The sequence below is a fragment of the Onychomys torridus genome, chromosome 10 (assembly GCF_903995425.1).
Source record: "Onychomys torridus chromosome 10, mOncTor1.1, whole genome shotgun sequence".
Taxonomy (NCBI): domain Eukaryota; kingdom Metazoa; phylum Chordata; class Mammalia; order Rodentia; family Cricetidae; genus Onychomys; species Onychomys torridus.
This window is the reverse complement of record NC_050452.1, coordinates 89,705,524-89,730,466: the sequence shown is the minus strand read 5'-3', so window position 1 is coordinate 89,730,466 and position 24,943 is coordinate 89,705,524. Positions and strand designations below refer to the sequence as shown.

The 24,943-nt window shown below is 38.2% G+C and overlaps 1 protein-coding gene across 1 annotated transcript in view; it reads right to left on the bottom strand.

Annotated features, from left to right (window-relative positions):
- Positions 1–4,240, bottom strand: part of Tmprss11a (transmembrane serine protease 11A) — a 39,393-nt gene extending 35,153 nt beyond the window's left edge. Inside the window, exons 1-3 of the mRNA XM_036200375.1 lie at positions 4,162–4,240; positions 3,850–4,002; positions 2,036–2,112 (exon numbers count right to left, since the gene is read on the bottom strand). Of these exons, the coding sequence (XP_036056268.1) occupies positions 2,036–2,112; positions 3,850–4,002; positions 4,162–4,240 (309 nt within the window). The remainder of the gene's footprint in view (positions 1–2,035; positions 2,113–3,849; positions 4,003–4,161) is intronic.
- Positions 4,241–24,943: the final 20,703 nt, after the last annotated feature.

Here is a 24,943-nt window from a genome sequence, read left to right as displayed (position 1 = left end):
TAAAGGAACAAACATGTGTGTATTTTACAGGGATAATGGACATTAAATATGTAGCAGGCCTTGTGGCTCCATAGCTTAGTTAAGTACCTATCCCATAAATACATAGTGACAATCATAGAAGGCTCTAAATATGCCTGTGAGCATAATATGTCAGTATTCAACTCGATTTCTGTCCCTGGTGTACTTACATACCTAGAAACTCACACATAACTGACCCTTGGAAATGCACTCTCAAATTCAGTTTCTATTACATTCATATGTCCAAATTTTTCGATTTTTAGTTTAATATTTAAAAAAATAAAAGGTAGTAAAATGAGATATAGCAAAAAGTGACACATCAGAATTGGACAAAACAAACAGAAGGAAAAGAAACCAAAGAAGGCACAAGAGTCAGAGACTCACTCATTTTCACTCTGAAATCCCATAAAAACACTAAGCTGGAAGTCAAAATATAGATGCAGAAGACCTGGTGCAGCAGATCCATGTGTATGATGCTCAGTCTCTGTGAGTTCATATCTTGTTCATTTATTTTAAGATCTGTTGCAATCCTATCTATTTAATTCAGTAAAGGTAGATTTTATTAGTTGCCATGAATTTAAACAATAACAACAATATTGGGTATGGATTAAGTAAGACAAGTTTTAAGTTTCTCAATACAAATATTGAGAAAAATAGTAACAAGTAACAACATTTTATCATTCAAAGAATTTAAATTTTCAAGTAACACACACATATCAGAAAGTTTTATGGAATCAATTGATGTAAGAGGAAGTGGAAGATATTGGGACAAATACACACATAACACACACACACACACACACACACACACACATTCACACTTGCCTCATTCTCATTCTGCGATTCCTCAAGAGTTTATTGCAAATGTCATTATCCAAAATACTCTGAATATAAAAAAATGAGAGAGCATACATCAATCTATAAATGCAAATTATATGTTGATACATGAGGATGAAAGATAACTTGATGTTAATGGAGAGTACACATTAGAAACACGATCTAGCCGAGCAGTGGTGGCACTCGCCTGTAATCCCAGCACTCAGGAGGCAGAGCCAGGTGGATCTCTGTGAGTTCGAGGCCAGCCTGGTCTACAGAGCGAGATCCAGGACAGGTGCAAAGCTACACAGAGAAACCCTGTCTTGAAATCCCCCCCAAAAAAAAATAAATAAAAAAAAATAAAAGAAAGAAACGTGATCTATAACATCACTGCAATCATGATGTAGTTGAGCATGTTGCATTCAGGAGTATGGTGACATGAAAAAAATGACAATGGACTGGAGAAAGTAAATGTCTTAAGGAAAAAAGTGTTGGCTAAATTATGAAATACAATCATATTTCATATATATTTCAACATATATGAAATTTATTAATTTCACATATTTGAAATATAATTATTTATTCCACTTTAAGTGACTTAACTATTATGCTTTCTTCAGACAAGTTAATCTGAGCTGTTTTTGAGTGAGGATTCATGGACATTCATAACACAACCTTAAAAAACTAAATAATCATTTCCCCTTCTGGAGGGCTTCCTAGACTTCAGCTTTAACAAAACTGTTAGCTTTGACTATAAATATTATATAGTAAATCTGGGCTCTTGCTTTAATAACATACTTACAAGGTAAGATTGATATTTTTGTTATCTTTTTGCATCTATTTTAAAAACTGTGTAATATGGCCTTACAAGAAAGTATGTTGTCAGCAAAAACTAGCTCCAGCATGGTTAGACTTTTTTCTATTAGGGAAACCCAGAGAAGTTAGAAAAACAATTAGGGTATTGTAACCTTTGTATACAATCCTTTGTCTTAAAGGAGATAGTTGAGTCAAAATCCCCATTTGTTAGACAGGTACATTTTGTCACCTCAACTCTACCTATATATTCCATGAAATATAGGATAAACAGGTCTGAGGTGGAGGGCTAGAAAGCCACAAGATGATGCTGATGCGGGTGGTCTGAAAATTATGATTTTTGGAAATAAAATAAATGGCCTACAAAATTCAAATTTATCTGACTTACCAAATTTTTATTCATATCCTGTAAGTCCTTCAGTTGATTTGAGCTCTTTTGTCCTGAATTGCTAATGGCTTGAATATCTGAAATTGTAATGGTCCCTTGATAATATTCCATTCTCTGTCCTGTGATGGTAACGAAAAGTAGAAAATACATGATTTATGAAGAGTTCAGGATCCAAGATCTAACTATAATGGGCCTGAAATGAAGTCTTAAATATGTCACCTAGCTTCTTTCTAGTTGAATTTAACAAAAATATAATAAATTAATAGAGTTTTATATTAATAATAGTAGCTGACATTTGTTGAAATTTTACTATGTGCAGAATGCTGTTTACATGTAACATTTGATCATAATTCCAGTTTCTTGAGATTGACATCACTTCCATTTCATAAAGGCGGAAGGTAAGACACAGTAGCATTAAATACCTTGATGTTTGCTGTACAGCTATTAGGTAGTCTTTCTGAAAGTTTCAGTCTAACTATGTGGCTCAAGAACTTGGATACTCATTGTTGTTTTCCTGTGCTTTGTTAGGTGTAAACCATTCATGAGTACAGCTAAGTGTATTAGAAAAACAATTAGGATATTGTAACCTTTGTATACAATCCTTTGTCTTAAAGGAGATAGTTGAGTCAAAATCCCCATTTGTTAGACAGGTACATTTTGTCACCTCAACTGTACCTATATATTCCATGAAATATAGGATAAACAGGTCTGAGGTGGAGGGCTAGAAAGCCACAAGATGATGCTGATGTGGGTGTCTAATAGGCATTCTCACATACAAGTACAGTGAAGGAAATCACAAGAAGAAAAGCTGTCAGAGATTGCAACAGTTTGTAACGGAGGTGTCAGTCAGCTCATTATCTGGTCATCAGGAATGAAAATAGAAAGGATCAGAGCCTGTTATCAAACAGTACTACCATACCATAGTTAAAGATGCTTTTCTACAGTTAAATGGGCTGACTCGTGGGTGGATCTTTTGTCATTTGTATAAACTGCTATTGGGGTTTCAGTATGAGACTCAAAAATACAGTAGGATGCCATTTTCATCTCCAAAAAGAGGTTTCACCCCTTACCAAGTGTTTAAAGATGACATCAGATAAAACCATTCAAGTAAGCAGCTTTAGCTATTTATGATTATTGCACACATTCATCATCTGAGTGTGCCATTGTGGAGACTTGTCAAAAATGTAAATGGTTTATACTTAGCCAAGAAAGATGTAACTCAGAGAGAATTTTAAAATGTATTACTTGCATTAATATAAACATATTAGACAATAAACACAAAATATTAAAAACAGTTTTGGAAAGAGTAATTTTTTTAGGAGTAAGTGATAATATTGAGTCATACTTTATCTGCAGTTTTAATATTCATTATTTCATTAGACATGTTTTTTTTTTTTTTTTCTAGAAATTCTACTGGGCAGAGAGAAATGGCTAAAAGTAAAAGAACCAATTTTGGTAGCACATTTATTATAGTCTTTCATCTTGATATGCAGCAAATAGTAAGATTTACTTAGTCTGACTGTTAGTAGCCCACAGAAAGTGACTATTTTTGGTATTATATATATAGATTCTAAAAAAAAATATTGTACCTCATCAAGTGAGAAGCTTGTATACTTTGATGAACACTGTGTCATAAGCACCAAGAAAAGTATTTGTGTTAATAGTGGTACAATAATAATTTATTGATGAAATGACAGAATAAGCCTTAAAATATTCTGAGTGGGGACAGTCCCAGGTGAAAGTATGAATCTCCTTTACAGATATACAAATCATGCTGTCCTATGTGAGAAAGTGAAATTACCAGTTCTTCCTACCAGAGACTAAGACGTGAGCCAGAAGTCCAATGGTCACTGCCAGCATCATCAGGGAGAGCACCGTGAGAAGGGCAGTTATCCATGGTTTCAGATCTCTGCTGTGGGTGCCACATCCTGCCACTCTGCACAAAAGAAAGCCATCATTATTCTTACCTGGGAGTAGTTACAAGTTTTCTGGTTGTGCTTGGATAATTTCACATGGCTTCATGCTTCCTTACAGCAAGAGAACTTTTTTTTTTCAATTTTGGTTAAAGTTATCTTCATCCTGGGAGGAGCTACTAAAAAGATTAGACCTTGGAATCCTGTCCTTGCCCTGGTTTCTGCTTCCAATGCCATTTGGTGGAACCAGTGTGAGCAAACTGTTGTCAGCAGAGGTTCCAGTGTCCCACATGCTGGCAAAAGCCTACCCGCTTCCGGTGCACTTGTGTGTCTTACCAGTCCAAGTTTCACAGTTTTTAAAATTTATTTATTTGTATGTGCATGGGTGTTTGGCCTACATGTACGTCTGTGTGAGGGTCAGATCCCCTGGAACTGGAGTTACAGACAGTTGTGAGCTGCCATGTGGGTACTGGGAATTGAATCTGGGTCCTCTGGAGGAGCAGTGAGTACTCTTAACCACTGAGCCGTCTCTCCAGCCCCTACGTTTCACAAACTAACTTGAGATATACTCTTTTATTCACCTTTTTAACTAGGGTGAAATTTTAAACAAGGAAAATTAGAAAAGTGTAAAAAATCTGTTCATCTTATAATTTTATCTCTCACATTCTTGTCGCTCATTCATTTTACCTCAGCATTAATAATGTGAATTAAGACATTATGACCTTTCACCAAACCACTGCTATAATCAGGCTATTTCCAATATCACATTAGCCCTCCTAACATTAATATTGCTCTAATATCTTCTAATAGTCAGTTGACCCTCAAATAACTTTTTATCTTCATAGTATTTACAGTTGTTTTACACAGGACAGGTATAATCCTGCTTTATACAGGTCCATGCAGAGTTCATGGTAACTATGACTTTTAAGTTTCGTTTTGTCAAAAACAACCATGCTTCCTTTGCAGTTTGGATGCCATTGTCGAAGAGATCAAACTAAAAGTCTTTAAAAAGTTCTGCCTTCTGTTCTTGTCTGATGCTTCCTTGAGGTATCAGTCAGCCTGCTTTTCTAACTTCCTTTTAAAAATGATTTACATTGTAAAGCCTTAATTAGGTTTGGGATAAATTAATTTTACACAAATACTTTACGTATGATAATGTGTGCTTTAAATTTCATTAAATAAGAGTAGAGAAAATTGTCACAGTTTTGGATGAAAAGCTGCCTTTCTTCTAATAACTTTTGATGAGCAAATATGTTCATTATATTTTATCAAGCAATTACTGAGTGTGGAACTCCTCAATGGGCTGCACTAGGTTAGGTCATTTTTTTTGTTATTTATTATATTTGTGTTTTAATTTTACACATCAGCCATGGTTTCCCCTGTCCTCCCCCTCCCGTCCCCATCCCCACCTTCCTCCCAGCCCCTCCCCTCCATTCCCATCTCCTCCAGGGTCAAAACTTCCCTGGCTGTATGAAACCTTGGGCTTACACAGGGACACTTTGCTCAGCCTGAGAGGAGGGGACTGGACCTGCCTGTACTGAATCTACCAGGTTAGGTCATTTTTTACCACTAAAACCTGACGAGGAGCCTGGTACAGAATAAAATTTTATAGATCTATAAGCCATAAGCAGGTTAAACCAAGCTTGCATATGAATTACAAGAGCCTAGTGACAGGTCATCAGGCCCTCTAACTCTAGTGATCTGTATCAACAGTTCTCCACTATACTAGTCATGTTTGCCAGCTTTGTTAGTTTATCATTTCATGTTTATATAATGATGACAATATTCCCTCTGGAGCAAAATATATTCTTCATATTTTCTTCACAGAATAGACTGAAATGCTTTATTCAAAGTGAAGTTTCAGCATATAGTGATTATATTTTTTGGAATATAAAACAATTTTTGTATGTTAATGTTAAGGTGAAAAGTATAATAGTTGAGGTCTAAATAATAAATACAATGACAGATTTCAGATGGATTTGCCAGTGTAGGTGGGAAAAGCACACAAGGTCTCAACTTACACAAAGAACTATAGGCAACTGAGAAAAGCTAGAAGTAGGAGAGTGTGTACTCCCTAGGGAAGGGCAGGGCATACCAACAGATTGTCCAATGCCAAAGAGTCAACTCTGAAAGCATACATATACATAACATTACATGAAACAAGCAGGTTGTATTTAGGAATATACATGAATAAATGCATACACATGCATATATGCATGCAATAAGAATAAATGAAAGAAGAGGCTATGAATGTGCAGGAGATGAGGAGGAGTACATGGAAGGGTATGGAGGGGAAAATGGAAGGGAGTAAAGTTGTAATTACACTACAGTCTCAAAGTTTAAAAGAATACATTTATCCTAGAAGCCCGAGAGGCATAAATTCTGTGTATAGAGAATACAGACTATGTGGACGATGGTTGGTTAAAAATAACCCAGAGTTGGCTGAAGAAATGCTGTATGTTCTCTGACTGGATTTAATCTAACACACTCAATTAATAGTAAGCAGATGCTCCACCAGATGAAATCTGTTTCACCTTCTAACTGCCCTGATGCTTAAATTCAAAATGAATGAAATCTTAGTGTAATTTAGCCACACTCCAAAAGAAGACACCTGTATTCAGAGATATCAAGTGATTTCTCTCACAAAACAGAAGTTGATGACTTCTCAAACTAAGGTCTTTTGCCTTTTAGAACACAATTTCCTGGTTGCAGAGTCTCTTTCAGTTAGTAACATTTTGAATTCTTAAATGTGCTGATAGCTTATGTGTTTATCTATTTACTTATATATGAGGTAGCTTCTCTATGGCTGCCTTGGAAGAGTTTACTGGCCAAGAAAATGGGACTTTGGGTCAGCTTCCTAAGACTGTGTTCTGTCTCATTTGGGCTCTTCACGGACTCTTGTTAATGTGCCCAAACAAAAGCTGTCCAAAGAAAGAGAGGTTTAACTTAAGAATATGTACAAAATGCCAGGTGGTGGTGGTGGCGGCCCACTCCTTTAATCCCAGCACTTGGGATGCAGAGTCAGGCGGATCTCTGTGAGTTCAAGTCCAGTCTGGTCAACAGAGTGAGTTCCAGGACAGGCTCCAAAGCTACACAGAGAAACCCTGTCTCGAAAAACAACAACAACAACAAAAAGAATATGTACAAGCTCTCAAATCTATCCATTTCCTTATCCTACAACAGTTCCTCTGAATAGAACAAAGACAGGAAGGCAATGGTGAAAAACCCCACCCTACTGCTCAGGTATTTACAGCATGGGCTCACACACGGGGAGTGGTTCAGCTACTGAAGTGCTATATGAGTGGCATCGTCAAATCCCACCGAGGACCTGTGGGCATCTGGGGGAGAATAGGTAACAACAAACTACAGTGAGAACTTTTGTTGGAAGTGTTATATTTGGGGGTATACTGGAGGTGACTGGATGGTTAAAAGTGCGTGCCGCTCTTGCAGAGGACCTGAATTCAGTGGCCAGCACCCACGCCTGGAAGAACACAGCTGCCTGTAACTCCAACTCCACAGGGATCCAACACATCTGGCCTCCATGTGCACTTACACTCACATTAACACACCCAAGCATAATAAAATGGAATGTTATGTGTTTTAGAGATGCTTCGGGGACCATAGTCCCCGTACAGCTTTGAGTAGCACAAGCTACAAAGCAAGCCCTAAGTTATATCTACTGCTACTTAATCTTACGTAAACAAACACTTCATTTAAGACCAACTATTATGGATATAAACATGCAACGCATGAAGGCCAAAAGCACACCATTACCTTCCCATTCTGTACAGGCTCGATTAGTCATCTACTTAAGATCACGTCAGATTAGCAAAGAAACACTTAGTAAACCTGTTTGGACTCTAGCCTGTCTGTAAGCGGGTGCACCATTTTGTTATAGATTGTTTCCCTTGTGCTGTCAAAACAAACAGGTGTATTCATTTTCTATCCTGGAGTAATTAATGACCACAAATTAGCAGCTCAAAGCAATACCTAGTGCTCTATGTGGCATGACTGGTTTCTCTGCTCATATTCTCTCTCTCTTTCTCTCTCAACTTAAATATAATGTATTTCAGTTGTTTATTTTTGTTGTAATTTTTGAGATTATATTTTAATTAAATTTTTTCTCCCCTTTCCTCCCTCCAAACCCTCCCGTATGCCCCTCCCCTCTTTCCTTTAAATTTCTGGCCTCTTTTTTCACTAATTATTATTGCATGCCTATACATAGAGCTATATGCATGTATTCCTAAACATAACAAGTTTAGTCTGTATATTATAGATATGTTTTCAGGGCTGACCATTTGGCCCTGGAAAACCCTCTTATGGTCTCTTATGACTGAGATGGAGGTTCCGGTTGGGGCTGCTTTCATTGTCTGTTGTTTTTGACCCATTTCCAAGTTCACTGGAGTAGCAGCGCTCAATTTCTTGCTGCTAAACTGAGGTCAAAGTAAAGCCCAGTTTTTTCTTAAGGTATTATTGCATTAGACTTCCAAGAATAATATCCCATTTTAAAAAACCAATTTCCTGGGGACATCATTACATTGGTAAAATCTCCTCACTGCATCTAGATAGGTGTTTGATTCATATTCCTTCTCCTGGAGAAGGAACATGTACAAGAGAGGGTGGGGATGTTGCTAGTCATTTTGGGATTTGGCTGCACTACAACTAAAAATATTGTGACTTTAATGAGAATGAGTATGTTGGCCATCCGAGGGAAGCATGTGTGAACTAAACTGTAAGATTGGTCTTGGAGAACTGCTCAGTGAGAAGGGGATTCTAAGATGGGTATAGAAAAAAAAGAACAGGGGGAATTCCAGTAATGCTTTTAGACATACAGAGTGAACTCTTAGAAATTAAAATGAGGAAAGAGTGAGAACTAATCCCCGGTCATGCCATAATTGGCACTTTGCATTCCTTTGAGGACCAGAAAAGTATAAATGATCCTTATTCTGAACTGCACAACCTATAATCTCCATGAAACCCAGTTCGTCACATCTATTACCTTCATTAGTCAGTTTTGAGAGGGGTATGTTCATGGCTTGTTTTCCTTTTTAAAATGCTGTCAAAGAAATATGGTACTAATTCAATAATGTGACTTTGCTTCTAAATCTTGCAGGTTGAAAAGCACAGAGAGCTAGAGTATGCAGTTCCTTGGTATCTTCATATGTGTGAATTCAAAGATTACTTAAGTAAAAGGACATGCTGAGCTTTATGTCCCATAGGGATCTTCTTTCCCCTAGGAAGACCTTCCCTGGCAGGCAGCCTGTCCAGTTGCTCCACCTTCAACTTTATGTCCTTTATTGTTTTGTCTGTAGGCCCAAGAGTTTTCATCCTTTGGAATTATTTTTCCTGCTTTCCCTAAGAAGGTGCATGTTATTGCTATGCAAATGTCTTAGGGTTACTATTGCTATGGTGAAACACCATGACCAAAAGCTAGTTGGAGAGGAAAGAGTTTATTTGGCTTTCACTTCTGTATCACTGTTCATCACAGAAGGAATTCAGGACAGGAACCCAGACAAGGCAGGAACCTGGAGGCCGGAGCTGATGCAGAGGCCGTGAAGGAGTCACAGTTTACTGGCTTGCTCCTCATGGCTTGCTGACCCTGCTTCTTATAGAAATCAAGACAACCAGCCCATGGGTGGCACCACCTACAATGGTCTGGGCCCCCCTCCCCATCAATCACTAACTGAGAAAATGCCCCTCAGGCTTGCCTATAGCCCAATCTGACGGAGACATTTTCTCAGCTGAGGCTCCCTCCTCTCAGAAGACTCAAGCTGACATAAAGCTAGCCAGCACAAAATATGTATACAAAAGATTGCCATGCAACTGTTCATTTACACCTTGGTTGTGTCCCTACAGATTTTCATGAAACCACTTTTTTTTTTTAACTTCATTTTACACCATCTGATGTAAAAAGAGATTTTGCCCAGTTTCTCAGTCCACAAGTCTACTTACTAATGTAAGAAAACAAAGGTAATAAATATATTTTTAAGGAGCCAACACAACACCAGGGACCGAGGAGATAGTTTGGTGGTTTGGAATGCTTAGTGGTCATTCAGAGGAGCTGGGTTCAGCTCCCAGCACCCACATGGTGACTCACAGCAACCCATAACCCCAGTTCCAGGGAATCCAGCTCACTCATGACTTCTATAGGCCCCTCTCCCCTTTCCCTTGCCTGGGAACCTTCATTGATGGAAAATTCTTACAGAATCTAAATATTTCCCTTTGAGCATTTGCTACAAGGAGTCCTCAGCCACTCACTACAGCGAAAGAGTAAGGAACATTTTGTGGTGACTTTTACATAGCACTGTCTACTGATTAATCTTTAAATATTTTAGAATCACCATTTAATCCAAAAATTACAGATCTACCAGCTATTACTTGAAATTATACTTTATAGGGTTACTATATTACCACGTGTGACCTAAAAATCACTCTTGTCACTAGAATTACTTGTAGTACTTTTGTGCTGTACTCTGGAAAGAATCAATTTACTCAGTTCATATACCTTGAGTCTCCAGCTAGGACCGCATTTATTTTAGAAACATATATTCCAGTTTCTAATGGATGGTGCACAGTTGTGTTGTGCAAGGCCTATGTTGTGATATTTCAATATATGTATACAATGGGCAATGAACAAATCAAGGTTGCTGCATATCTATCACGAAGTGTTTATCATTTCTTTTTGCTAGGGATTTTCAAAATCTCCTCCATTAAGCATTTTTTGGAATACTCAATTAATTATTACCCTTAATTGTTTTACTAGCAATAGAATATTAGAAGTGATTCCTTCTATGCAATTGTGTAATGATATCTATTAGGTGTTCTCCCCGCCTTTGGCTTCTATGAGCCAGAACACTTCTTTTGGGAAAGCAAATTGTTCTTTAAGAGGCTGGTTTTTACTTGTTAAGAAAGTTTTCTGGATGGCACAAATGGATGATTCATGAGCTTTGGGCAGTGTGGAAATAAAGGCTTTCCTGAAATGAGGTAGGAACTGTTTTACTGGAGAAATCTTTATCAGTCTTTGCTGTGCTGGCATCTCGAATTTGAATCTGACTTTGCACCTTCACTCTTTCTATTGGCCTCAAGTGTGTGTGTGTGTGTGTGTGTGTGTGTGTGTGTGTGTATGTGTGTGCGCATGTGTGTGTGTGTGTGTGTGTGTGTGTGTGTACTTTCCAAAAGTAATTATTCCCTTCAGCCCCCACTTCAAAGAGATTTTGTAATAATGGCAGTGATGATTTGCGAGGCGGGAGGCTAAGAGGAAGGATGCAAAGGGAAATGCAATGAACACACACTTTTCTATGCAGCCAAGTAATACCTTCAGATTTTAATTCTTGTGCATGAGTGTGTGCGTGCACATGCATGCGCATGTGCATGCTCATGTCCAGGTGCAGAAGCCAGGAATTGGGTGTTCTCTGCTACTATATGTCTTATAACTTTGAGTCCAAACCTTGCAATGAACCTTGAGCTAGGCTGGTGGCAAGCCCCTGGAATCCTCCTGTCTCCACTGCATCCTCCCATGCTGGGTAACAGGTAAGCATGACTATACCTAGTTTTTTTGTTTTTGTTTTTTCATGAGTTCTGAGGATTTTGACTTACATCCTCATGCTTGTGATGCAAGTGTTCACAGCTCACAGTTTAATTTCTCATAGCTTATGTAGACATTTTTCTTCTCCAAAATTGAAAGATCACGAGGGCAGTAAATAACTCATGCACAACACTGGGACATTTCTTAAGCATGTTCCCAAGTAGGAAGAAGAGGGGATGCTTCTCATAATCAAATACTATTTGGTAATGAAAATAAAAACAATTTAGAAAATTTTGAACAGGATCTTTTTTTTTCTGAGCTTTTAGTGGTTTCAATGAAGAGAGTAAAAATGAGAAGCATGTCCACAATTTTCTACATGACCTGGCTATTGTCACACTCACAGTGCATCACACACCACTTACTAGAAGTGAAAATTTTCCGTGCCTACTTCTCATCAGCATCTGTTCCGCTTTCTTGGATCCTCTCATTTCTCTGAGGGAGCAGAAGACATGGTTGTGCATGTGTTCTAACCAGTGTGAGGCATCTTCCACGACAAGAGAAACCGAGAGACCTATCTTCTTGTATTTCTGTCTTATCTCCCTCCCAGAGCCGGTGGCCAGGAGGGCAAGGCAAGAAGGAGAAAACTCGGTAAAACATCAGTGTGTGATGAGAACAAAGGACATTTTCCTTGGGGAAGGACAATGGAATTCAGGCTGAGCTGAGTTCAGGGAACTGAGAAGGAAATTGGAAATGCGGGAGAGCCCAGCACCTTAGCTGTTTGCACTGGTCCTAGGGATGCAGACCAGAAAACCAGCTTTTAAGGGGGATTAACTGTGAGAAGCTTGACATTGTCAGAGGAGGATGTGAGCTGAAGGCTGCTGAGAACAACTTTTCTCCACCCCAATAGTGTCCTCCATTCAGTAAGTAACATACAGATGTGGCCATTATCAGCCAATTTGTTGTTATTATAATCACACACGATAGAAATCAGCCATTCTGAGAAAAAGAACATTTTATTATGAAGATATTGCAAGGAATTTTGGTACCACAAGCATTTGGGGTTTTTAATCATCCTGGAGTTGCACCAAAGCAGTTTATACAAGTAGACATCAGAAAGAACCTAGGAACTAATCAATGATAGGAAAACTTTCTACTGAGGTTCAATTGACACAATAAAATCTTGGTATTATTTAAAATGTGTAGTATTAATAGGACAATAAAGGATTAAATAAACAGGCTAAACAAAGTTTATTATTCAATGTTCTATGTTCCCCAAAAGAAGATAGATAGTACTTAATGTTCCTATGTATATGTGTGTGTGTGTGTGTGTGTGTGTGTGTGTGTGTGTGTGTGTTTATGTGTATGCATGTGAGCATTTAGTCTTGACAAATCTTTCAGTTTTTTTCCATTAAAGTATGAAATGAGTTTGTTGGATTGGAGGTTGAGATTCAGGCTGGAATGATCATCCATCTACTAAGAATGATTTCTATTTATGTGAGTGCCTGTGTCACGGCATCCTTCAACACAAATCTATCCTAAAAATTACCTCTAAGAATTTAACCAGCCAGGTTGGGAATTTAGCTCAGTGGTAGAGTGCTTGCCTAGCAAGCACGAGGCCCTGGGTTCGGACCTCAGCTCAAAAAAAAAAAAAAAAAAAAAAAGAGAGAGAGAGAAAAGAATTTAACCAGCCATAGCAATATATTCTAGTCTTCACTTTGGGGTTTTTATTTATCTATTACCTTTCTCACTCAGTTATACATCCACTTATCCACTTGTATCTATTTTCTGCAAGTTTTTCTTGAGACTTTCATTGTATTTTAAACACCATGCTGAGTTTGGGAGAGTAAGGATGACTATGACCTAGGTTCTAAGTTCAAGGAATCAGTGTTACAGCCCTTTCTGTGACTGTTGAGACAAAGTCTCTTGTGTTGCCCAGGCTGACTGTAAACATATACATTCTTCCTGCCTCAGTTTTCTAGGTGCTGACATTATAGGAATATGCCACTGCACACAGCTTCATGGTACAACTTTTAAGACCTATGAGATTAAAAATATATAGTACTGCAAACTTTTTTCTGTAAATAATTAAACTAGCAAAAAATTTCATTGCATTAACAAATATGAAAGTTCTCTAATTCTTAGAAATGTTCTCTGGTTCTCCCTCTGTGTGGTATAGCCCAAACATTTTATATGGAAATATTGACTTACTGTTTAGGGTAACCCTGGCCCTCTGGATAAGTGAGACAGTCGATGAGCTTGAACTGTTCAGGAGGCCCTCAGGCAGTGGAACCGGGACCTGTCCTTGGTGCCTAAGCTAGCTTTTTGGAACCTACGACCTATGCTGAGACACTTTGCTCAGCCTTGGTGTAGGGAGGAGGGAACTGGACATGCCTCAACTGAATCTACCAGACTGGGTTGACTCCTCAGGGGAAATCTTGCCCTGGAGGAGGTGGGAATGGGGGGTGAGTTTGGGGGAAGACTGGGGGTGGGAAGAGGGAGGACAGGGGAATCCGTGACTGATATGTAAAATTAAATTAATTATAAAATAAAAATATTTATACAAAAAGAAATGCTTGCTTTCAATGTGTGGTGTGACTTGTATTTTGAGGTTTCCACAACCTTGTCAACTTCAGTTCCCTTACCCTGGGTTAAGTGGCGATAATAAACCTTACCCACAGGTGGGAAGACACAGAGTGAGCAAATGAAGGCCTCTAGCATATACTGAGTCCTATTCTGGTCTGGAGTTTTCATTTAGGGTCTCAATCTTTTTGGGGTGGAACAACCTTTTCACAAGGGTCATGTATCAGACATCCTGCATATCAGATATTTACATTATGATTCATAACTGAAGAAAATTACAGTTATGAGGTAGCAAGGAAAGTAATTTTATGGTTGGGGGTCACCACAACATGAGGAACTGTATTCAAGGGTCTCAGCATTAGGAAGGTTGAAAACCACTGATAGAGTTGGTATCATATATTTGATGCCTTAGTGCTACCATTTCACCAGTAAAGTTGGAATTAAGGGAAGGAAAGACCTTGTCTGCGCAGCTTCAAAGCTGCCTGTTTGCAGCCATATCACCTTGGTACCAAATGGGAAAGCCCAAGATAGAATAGTATTCAAGGTTTGCTTACTGGATGTACTGTTAGTGGGTCCACTTCTGCCACTGCCCAGGATTTTCAGACATGTTAAGGAGTGTGTCAGATGGAGTAATTGTGATCTAGGGCAATATTTTCTTCTCATGTAAACTGTGATTGCAGAGGGTTTTTGTTTGTTTGTTTGTTTGTTTTGTTTTGTTTTGTTTTAAAGCACACACAAAAAAATTGTGGAATTTATTTTATGTTACTCAAGTACTCCTGAACATGAGGCCTTCACTGGAGTGGTTGATGTACTCAGTGTCACTCCATTGGAGAAAACTGATTTTCCTTCTCCCAGCAGGTATTAAATGACAGCACAGTTATTAACCCTTACCCTTCTTGGCTAAGTTTTCATTTGTTCTTTCTTTCTTCCTTTCTTTCTTTCTTTCTTTCTTTCTTCCTTCCTTCCTTCCTTCCTTCCTTCCTTCCTTCCTTCCTTCCTTTCTTCCTTCCTTCCTTTCTTTCTCTTTTCATTCTTTTTCTCTCTCTTTCCTTCCTTCCCTCCTTCCTTCATTTTTTACTTTATTAAGAAATGTTTTATTCATTTTACATACCAACCAGAGATCCTCCTCTCATCCCTCCTCCTGCTCCGTACCAGCCTTGCCCCCCAATTCACCCACATCCCCTCCTCTGAAAAGGTAAATAAGTCCTCCCATGGAGAGTCAGCAAAGCCTGGAACATTCAGTTGAGACAGGTCCAAGGCCCTCCCTCTGCATTAAGGCTGTGCAAGTTGTCCCACAATTGGTAATGGGCTCCTAAAGGCCAGCTCATGTACCAGGGTAGATCCTGATCCCACTGCCAGGGACCCCATAAACAGACCAAGCTACATAACTGTCTTGCTTATGTAGAGGGCCTAGTCTAGTCCCATGTAGGCTCCATAGCTATTGGTTCACAGTTCATGAGTTCCCATTAGTTTGGTTGGTTGTTTCTGTAGGTTTCCCAATTGTGATCTTGATGCCCCTTGCTCATATAATCCCTCTTACTTCTCTTTGACTGAACTCTTGAAGCTTAGCCTGGTGCCTGGCTGTGGATCTCTGCATCTGCTTTCATCAATTACTGGATGAAGGCACTAGGACAGCAGTTTAGATATTTACCAATATGATTACTGGGGTGGGCTAGTCCAGGTACCCTCTCCACTATTGCTAGTAGTCAAGGCTGGGGTGATCCTTGTAGATTCCTGGGAACTTCCCTAGTACTAGGTTTCTCTCTAGTCTCATGATATCTCCCTCTAACAAGATATCTCTTTCACTGCTCTCCCACTCTGTCCCTGTTCCATCTCGACCATCCTATTCCCTTATGTTCTCTACCTTCTATTGCCCTCCTCACCCTAGTTTACTCAGGAAGTCTCATCTATTTCACCTTCAAAGGGTGATCCATCCATCCTTTTTAGGGTCCTTCTTGTTAGCTAACTTCTCTGGAGCTGTGGGTTGTAGTCTGACTATCCCTTGATTTGCATCTAGTATTGACTTATAAGTGAGTACATACCATGTTTGTCTTTCTGAATCTGGGTTATCTCACTTTTATGTCATTGTTTTTCTTTGCTGAGTAGTACTCCATTGTGTATATGTACCACATTTTCTTTATCCATTCTTCAATTGAGGGGCATCTAGGTTGTTTCCAGGTTCTGGCTATTACAAATAATGCTCTTATGAACATAGTTGAGCAAGTGACCTTGTGGTATGATTGAGCATTCCTTGAGTATATGCCAAGAGTGGTATAGCTGGGTCTTGAGGTAGATTGATTCTCAATTGTCTGAGAAAACACTCTACTGATTTCCAAAGTGGCTGTAGAAGTTTGCTTTCCCACCAAAAGTGGAGGAGTGTTCCCCCCCTTTTGTAAACCAGGATTGTAATTAATAAATCAACTAACAAATACTGTGATTCAAACTGGTGCATCTTTAACAAACAGGCAATAAGGAAAAGCCCCTATTATAATAAGTACAAATAAATTACTACCCAATGTGGAATTATGGACTGCTCTGATAATAAATTCCTACAATCTTGACTCCTAAGTATAATATACATGTATCTTCAGTCTTCCTCTTTTATTAGAAATATTATTCCCTATATTCCTGATAATTAGTAAATGAGAGCACAACGAAGACAGTGATTTACAAATCTCAGGACACAAATATTCCCTTCAGTCCACTAAGCATAGAGAGACCTGGAGAGTAATGAGACTGTGGGTACTTCACAAAAACTGAGAGTTAGGAACCACAAAATATTATAGTCCAAAAAACTGTTAAAGAGAGGAAAAGCAGGACAACACCCTTTCCATTAATCTTGGACTTTGCCTCCACATCCAAGTCCTAGCTTTTCTTCTCACTCATTTGTCATGTTGGGCCCGGTGCTTCCTCCACCTATAGAACACCTATAGAGTTGCTAACAGGAGCTAAGTCACAGTTGTGTGAGGATTACATGGGCTAACAGGAGTAGAATGCACATTATAAGCACCATGACTGCTGGAAACATAGAAAATGTGATATTAAATCAGTAACTTACCAGTTAGTAATTTTTAACTCTGAAGACAGTTTTATACTGTATCAGGAACCAGACTTAACAAATTAGCAAGTAATTGAAACAATTATCCAAAGTAAAATTACAATTAAAACATGAATACTTGTAATGGACATTGATGGCCCACCTAGGTGTGCCAGAGAGCATAGCTGCTGTATAATTTCTTTCTAAAGCACTAATCCAAATAAGTATTCTGAGGTGGGCAAGATGTCCAGTAATGCTTACTGATTTGGCAGGCTATCTAGGATCAAATTCTCACATCTGACCTTCTACCTAGAAAGGTAGAAGTTAATAAGGTGAATATGCTGATTAATGAATAAGACTGTATGATAGATGGTTTAGGACTCCAAGGAATTCTGGTATCTGACAGTTCCAGATTTTACTTATTAGGCTAGGCATTAATGATCCCCACTCTACTGAGCTTAACAGGCTGGCTAGGCTTGTAAATGAAACAACATATGTAAAAATATTTTGAAAATATTATAAATATTAACAAAAATGAAATATGATCTTCCTAGCTGTTAAAAATCACTATTTTAAAATATATAGTTATATCGAAGCAGCCTTTTATCTATTTGGATGTGGTAAATCCTATTGAAAAAATCATATTGTTTGTACTTTTCCTTGCTATTTAATAAGAATAATTGTAGAAAGCTAGCACACTATAACCAATCTTGATCTGTTAACCAAGTTTCTCCTCAGGTGTAGGGTTCTCTACAGTGGACCAGGAGTCTCTGAAGCTCATAACTTCCGATCTTTCCTCACTCCACAAGAACCAACACAAAGAACAAGGAGGAAAATCTGAAGGCACAGCCTAAATACTGCTGGGTTGCTGCTGTGCAGATTGCTTTAAAACAAATGTTCACCACCATCCCTCACAACTTCCCTAGGTTCAGAATCAACAAGGATAAAGTGTGATTGACTTTTCCAGTGCTATTCCAATTACTAACTCTTGAACTTGGCAACATGAAATAATGCTGCTGATAATTTTTGTTCAAGACATTGACTTTTAAACATAGAGATTACTTAATCCAGCCCACTTTGAAAATTCCAGAAATCTCTCAAGCTTAAATGACATTTGACTCTCTAAAGGATCCCTCCCCATGGAGGAATCTACCCACTGACAGACAGCACACCACAGCAAAGGAGCAGGACCCAAACGAAACAAAACTGAACTTACCGATGCAGATACATCATGAATGGGAGGAAGGGATCTTGCAGGTATCACTACTAAACTGGACTTTCCAATCAACTCTATGACATCCCTACATGCATTAGACATCTACTACTGGAAGAAATAAGGAAACAAATGACAAGTAGTCGAAATGAAACGAGTTTGACAAGTCTGAACACAGAAGCCTCAGCCCATAGGACAGCTTAGAGAAAGCAGCAGAGAAAACATACTCCCAACAGGAAAGAAGTGGCTTGGGATTTTTCTTTCTTAATTTCTTTTCTTTCTTTCTTTCTTTCTTTCTTTCTTTCTTTCTTTCTTTCTTTCTTTCTTTCTTTCTTTCCTTCTCCCTTCTCTCTCTCTCTCTCTCTCTCTCTCTCTCTCTCTCTCTCTCTCTCTCCCCTTTTGTATTGACTACCTTTGTTGAATAAGAAAGTGGTTCCATGGATTTAAATGAGAAATATATTAGGAATGCACTAGGATTAAAGAAGATAATTGGTAGTCATGTGAATATCTTAGAGACAACAACATAAAGTTGCTCAGAATGAAATAATCATGCAAGTTCTGATTGGAAAACACTTATCTTCAAGTTTCAGGATACAGTGAATTAATTAAGCACAATGCTAATTCATCATGAAAGATACACTGTTCTAATAATCAACATTTTATTTTAAATGCCTACTGCCGGAATACAGGCAAATAAATGAATGTCAAATGAGATTTGTAAAAGATGACCCAATGTAATAAACAATAACATGTGTGTTGATGATTATCATACTGGGGAAACCTAAAAGGAAGAAATGAATTGTTTCATTTAGACAAACAACGCACATGCATGTGTGCTCATCGACATTAATGTCTTAGGAACAGAACTGGAGTCTTTATCTCTTCCCCTTTGTACTCTTTTGATGAAAGGTAACGTTTGACAAATCGGAGCTTCTGTGACTCCTCACCTGCCTTCTAGAGCAGATAGAGTTTGCAGAGTGTTTTGGTTTCTTCACACAGTTACTCTGCACCCTGGGGTGGTCACTTCTCCCTCCTGGGTGGAAGGTACACACCTTTCTTTACTTTTACTCCTTCATTCTTACTAGATTCCCTCCTTCCTTACTCCTACATCACTGCCTGCGGCTCCATTCACAAATTACTACAAATATGACAAGTAAGAAATAAAACTAAGTGTGATGATATATGAGTGAAAATGTCACAATGAAGCCAATTACTTAGAACACTAAAAACTGATAATATAATTTTTTTTTTTTTGGTTTTTCTTTTCCTTTCCGAGACAGGGTTTCTCTGTGTAGCTTTGGAGGCTGTCCTAGATCTCGCTCTGTAGCCCAGACTGGCCTCAAACTCACAGAGATCCTCCTGGCTCTGCCTCCCGAGTGTGGGATTAAAGGTGTGCACCACCACTACCTGGCTAATATAAATGTTTTAAATATAAAAATATCAACTTACTCTTTCATCATTGTGGATATCGTACATCCCAAATCAAGATGACAACAAGGCTGTGCTCTCTCTAGGGGAGTCTATGAAAGACTCGCTACTTGCTTTTTAAAAAAAAATTGAGATCCTGAGTATTAAATCAATAACTTCATACATGCAAGGGAATTGCTGTACTAGCGAGCTATACATCAAGCCTGCTTTACTTAAAGAACATTTTAAGACAGGGTGTTGGTGAAGTCCCCAGGCTGCCTTCGAATTGGCATCGTAGCCCAAACTGGCCTTAGATTTAAGGTCTTCCTGCTTTAGCTCCCAGATGGCTGGAATACAGGTGTGTACCTCCAGGCCTAGCCTCTGCTTGCAGCTTCCAGCACTAATGGCCTGAGCCCCTCTTGGTAACTCCAACTTCTGCCAGTAACCTTTCCTGACCGTCTCCTCTGCCTCTCCTTTTCTCTCTCTTTCATCTTTAAATGTTATTAAATAAATACATATAAGACATAAATCTTACTATATAAACAATTCAAGCATATAATTCTCTGACATGAGTAGATTCACATCCACAGCATCTTGCAATCATTACAGCTACCTGATTCCTGAGCTTCTCTTCTTCTGAAACTGACACTCTGGACCCAGTCAGCACTAAATCCCCATCCCTTCCTAACTCCAGCACCCAGAAACTACTATTCTACTATAGCACTGTATCATTATTAATTAGTAGTTATTAATAAACCAATCAATTAATTATAATTAGTGTAACCTGACTATTCTCATTGCCTCACTGAGGTGGAGTCATGTGTGCCTCACCATGAGTGACTAATTTCATTCAACATAAAATTCTCAGGGTACGTCTATATTATAGCTTGTGTCAGAACTTATTTTTAAGGCTGAATAATCTTACATGGGATATGTGACATTTGCTCATGATTTGCTTCTTTGCTCATCTCTCAGTCTGTTGTATATGTCTACTTTTTTTCTGTTGTAATGATTCAGCTGTGACCACAAGTATAGAAATTTCTCTTTGAGCGCCTACCTTTAATTATTTGGACACATACTCAGATATGCAGCTGCTGAAGTGTAGGATAATTTGTGTTTAATTTTCAGAGAACCAGCTCTGATGCAAAGATGTTTTCAATTTTGATGTAGTCCAATTTACATATTTGTTCTTTTGTTGTCAGTCACTTTGGTTAGATGTCAAAAAAATTCAATGCTAAATCCAACATCATGAAGTGTGTCTACATATTTCTCTAAGATTTGTATCCATCAGCTCCTGCCTTAAGGCCTTTGATCCCATTAGAGTGAATTTTTGTGTGTGATGTAAATTAAATGGTACAACTTCATTGTTTTGCATGTGGATATCTAGATTTTACAATTTGTTGAAAACATTATACCCTTTACTCATTGGATTGTTTCTACTCTCATTCATTAGTTTATGTGCCTGACTGTCTTTCTTCTAGTACTCAACTCTTTAGATAGAGTATTTTTATTTTGTTCTGGCTCAAACTCATGGAGTTCCACCTGCTTCTATCTCCAGCACACTGAGATTAGAGGCTTGTGCTACTATACCTGGATTGCACCCTTAAGATATACAACTTTAAATTTTTTAAGGTGTGTGTGTGTGTGTGTGTGTGTGTGTGTGTGTGTGTGTATGCAGTATGCAGTCAGAAGAGAACATCAGACCCCCAGAACTGAAGTTACAATAGGCTGTGAGCTGTCTCATATTACTCACAATGGAATTCAGGTTCTCTGCCAGAGCCCCACGGCTCATAACTGCCGAGCCATCTTTGCAGGCCCAGCACTGCACTCCTGATGAGCGTTGCCACAAGTTTCAAGGTCCAGAAGTATGAACGCCCATTTTTGCTTTGTAAAGACGTTTGGTAAAATCAGGATTCTTTGAAATTCTGAACAAACGTTGGTATGAATTCTGCCCAAAAGTTATTGTCTAGTAATTGTTATGTCCGTTCTTCCTCTGAAATTGTTCCTGTCAATCATTCTTTTTTCCTGTGAATGGACCACACGTTCTTTTCCTCACTGAAGAATAGACACGAACTATTATGCTGTAATACTGAATATCAGATTACCTCCTTCCCACATTTGCTATTGTTGTTTTCTATTATTTGTATGTATACTGATTTCGTTAATTTTTGTAAATATTATATTTTTTGTCATGGAAGGTCTCTAAAGTCTTGGTTTCTTTAGTTTATCGATGAATAGATTTCTTTAAGTGCACAGAACCTAGAAATGCAACAAAAGAAGAAACAAAATACTCGCCCCCAGATCTCTTAGAATTGCCTCTAGGAAGAGGTATGTCTTCAACACAGCCAGATCACTTACAACTCTTTCTTAAGAGTTGATCTCGCATATCCTATGAACTTTCATAATTGTAAGTAGTCTCAAACTTGTCTCTTCTGTTTACATAAGAATCTATACCCATTTTTTCATATTAATATTAATGTGGGTCTCTCTCACACACACACACACACACACAATCCTCTTGGAACAATGAATTCAACTGTTGGCATTTCCTTTATGAGAATGATTACAGAATTGAGCCACAGTCCTAACAGTTTTTCTCTGAAGCTAAATACACTGACCACACTGAAGCAGTTTTAGCTGAAGTGGGCAGGGCACACTGAAATCCCACTTACTCAGCATTCTGGAATCTCCTAAGAGATGGTGGCTGTGAAAGCTTTTGTCCTTCAGGAGGAGCCTGTTTTCCCTGTTCCATGTAAAAGCAAGGATACAGCCTGATAATGATGTAAAAAGTACTATCTGCATATACTATTCACATTTTTAATAAATGAACAAGATGACAATGTGTGAATGTGTTAAAGTTACCAGTTAGTATAATTAGTAGCAAGTATTTATTATACATACAAAAGACTTTTTAAACTAAAAGACTACTGGCAAAACCTTTGTTTCAGTTGCTGCAACACTGAGAGATGAAATCTGGTTGTTTATTTTGTGGAGTTCAAAAGTAATCCTTTTGCAAGGTAATCCCTTTGGGCTTATTCTAACAACCTTGGAAAGCTTGTCCAAGTTGAGAAAACCTCTCTCCTTCCTGAAACAAGTAAACCCAGAAGCAGATCACTGTTCTGGTGAAGAAAATGTACCAAGAGATAGTTTGAAACTAACTTAGTACATAGTATTGGAATGGTTTGGATTTTCCAGTCATAGTACAGCATTTGCCTGAAAAGAATCCTCTGCTATACTAGAGTCCATGAAAATTCCACTTCCTTCCTTTTACTTCCTTCACTTGTCAGCTGGGTGCAATGTGATGCTTCACTTTGGTTTTAATCCAGTTTCTCTTAGAAAAAAGTTACTGAAGATTTCATCAGCAGGGCCTTGGGAAACTGCCTGGTGCTTCTGGGTACAGGGTCAACTTTTGTGGATGTTTAGTGTTGTCACCTGGACAGAATGTAAAATCACCTTCCAGATGAGCCTCTGGGCATGTCTGGGGATATTATCTTGATTGCATTAATTGAGGTGGAGAGACTGCCCACTTTGTGTATGGGCAGTCCCTGGCTGGGATCCTAGACTACGTAAATTGTAGGGAGTCTTCTCTGTCCTGCCTGCCAGTTCCCAAATCACAACAGAGACTTACTATTAACTATGAAAGCTCAACCTGCAGTTTAGGCTTGTTCCTACCTAGCTCTTATAACTTAAATGAAACCATTTATATTAATCTACATTTCATTTATATTAATCTATGTTCTATTGAGAAGCATTACCTCTCTTCCATCTTGTGCCTCCTGTTTTCTCTCCGGAATTCCTGGCATCTCCTGTGCACCTAGATTCTCCTCTTCTTCCTTTCTGTCCCAGGAAGTCATACCTATACCTCCTGCCTAGCCATTGAGAATTCAACTCTTTATTAAAACAATCAGAAGATGCCTTGGCAAAGATATAATTTCACAGTGTACAAAAAGATTATTCCACAATATTTCCCCCCATAAAATAAAAAGGACAGGATTTAGCTCTAACACAGTAAAACTACATACAATAAGAACAATTATCAGGTAAGAATTACATTTGCAATGTCCAGTCCATTTGTATTTGGCAAATTTGAAGAAAATGACCTATTATCTATCCTATCTTAGTGAGTTCAAAGCTTTATACTTAGACCAGTTTCTATCATAAGTTGTATTACTATCCTAGAAATATCTATTTAGACGTAAAGCTTCTTATTAGATAAACAACTTAAGCCTTTATGTTTCTCAGCCTTATAAATCTTCATCTCTTCTGTAAGTTTCTTTTCTGAATTTGGTACAAGGAAAACTGTAACTATATCTGGTCTTCAGTCCCATCAAGGACCTGAGAAGGATATAATATTACCTGAGTAAACATTAAGTCCAGAGCAAACAACTTCTAAAACTATAGAAATGACAAAAACAGCTGGCTGCTGGACAGTCACTCAAGGTTACTCTGCAATGTTGGGGCATCTATCTTTGACCTTTGACCTACAGGCTTAGAATATCTGACAGACTTTTCTGTGAAACAGGAATTTTGAAGGACTGTCTGTCCTACCTTGTCTTGGCAAAGTTGAGCAGTCACTTTCTTTTGTGTCCTACTTGTCCAATTTGTACAGCATACTGTTAGCAGTCAAGACAAGGGCAGTTTCTTGTCTAAATGGCTAGCTTTGCCACATTGAAAGCAAACTCCATATGTAGGTTCTTTGATGCTCATCATCCCATTTTGAAACAAATTGATGTTGTCTCACTGTCATGAAAAATCTTATGTTATTGAAACATTTTAAATGTCATATTCTGTAGGTCCTAGAAGTGTTCAAAGACCACCTATCTATTTAAAATATATCTTTGTATGACCATGAAAACATACCTAACATGACTATAAGTTTGATTGCTATAGATGACTAACTATTAACCTGTATTTCTTTATTAGCCTAAATAGATTTCAAGAACTAATACTTTACATTACGTTTTTAAATGAGCTGCATATATAAAATGCCTTAAAGAAGAGTAGAAACATATATACAGTGTAACAAAAATAACCTTAAATAAGTATCAATATACAAAAATCCATACTAATGTAAAATATTTGAGACTAGTGGTTTTTTAAAAGTAGGACTCAACAATCCATTCTTTATACCATTATTTCTATACTATATCCCCATTTTTCCCTTCAGAAGGAGATCTCTGAATCTAATCTCCTCTGTTTAGCTTTCTCCCAGACCATGACCAGTAACAGTTTG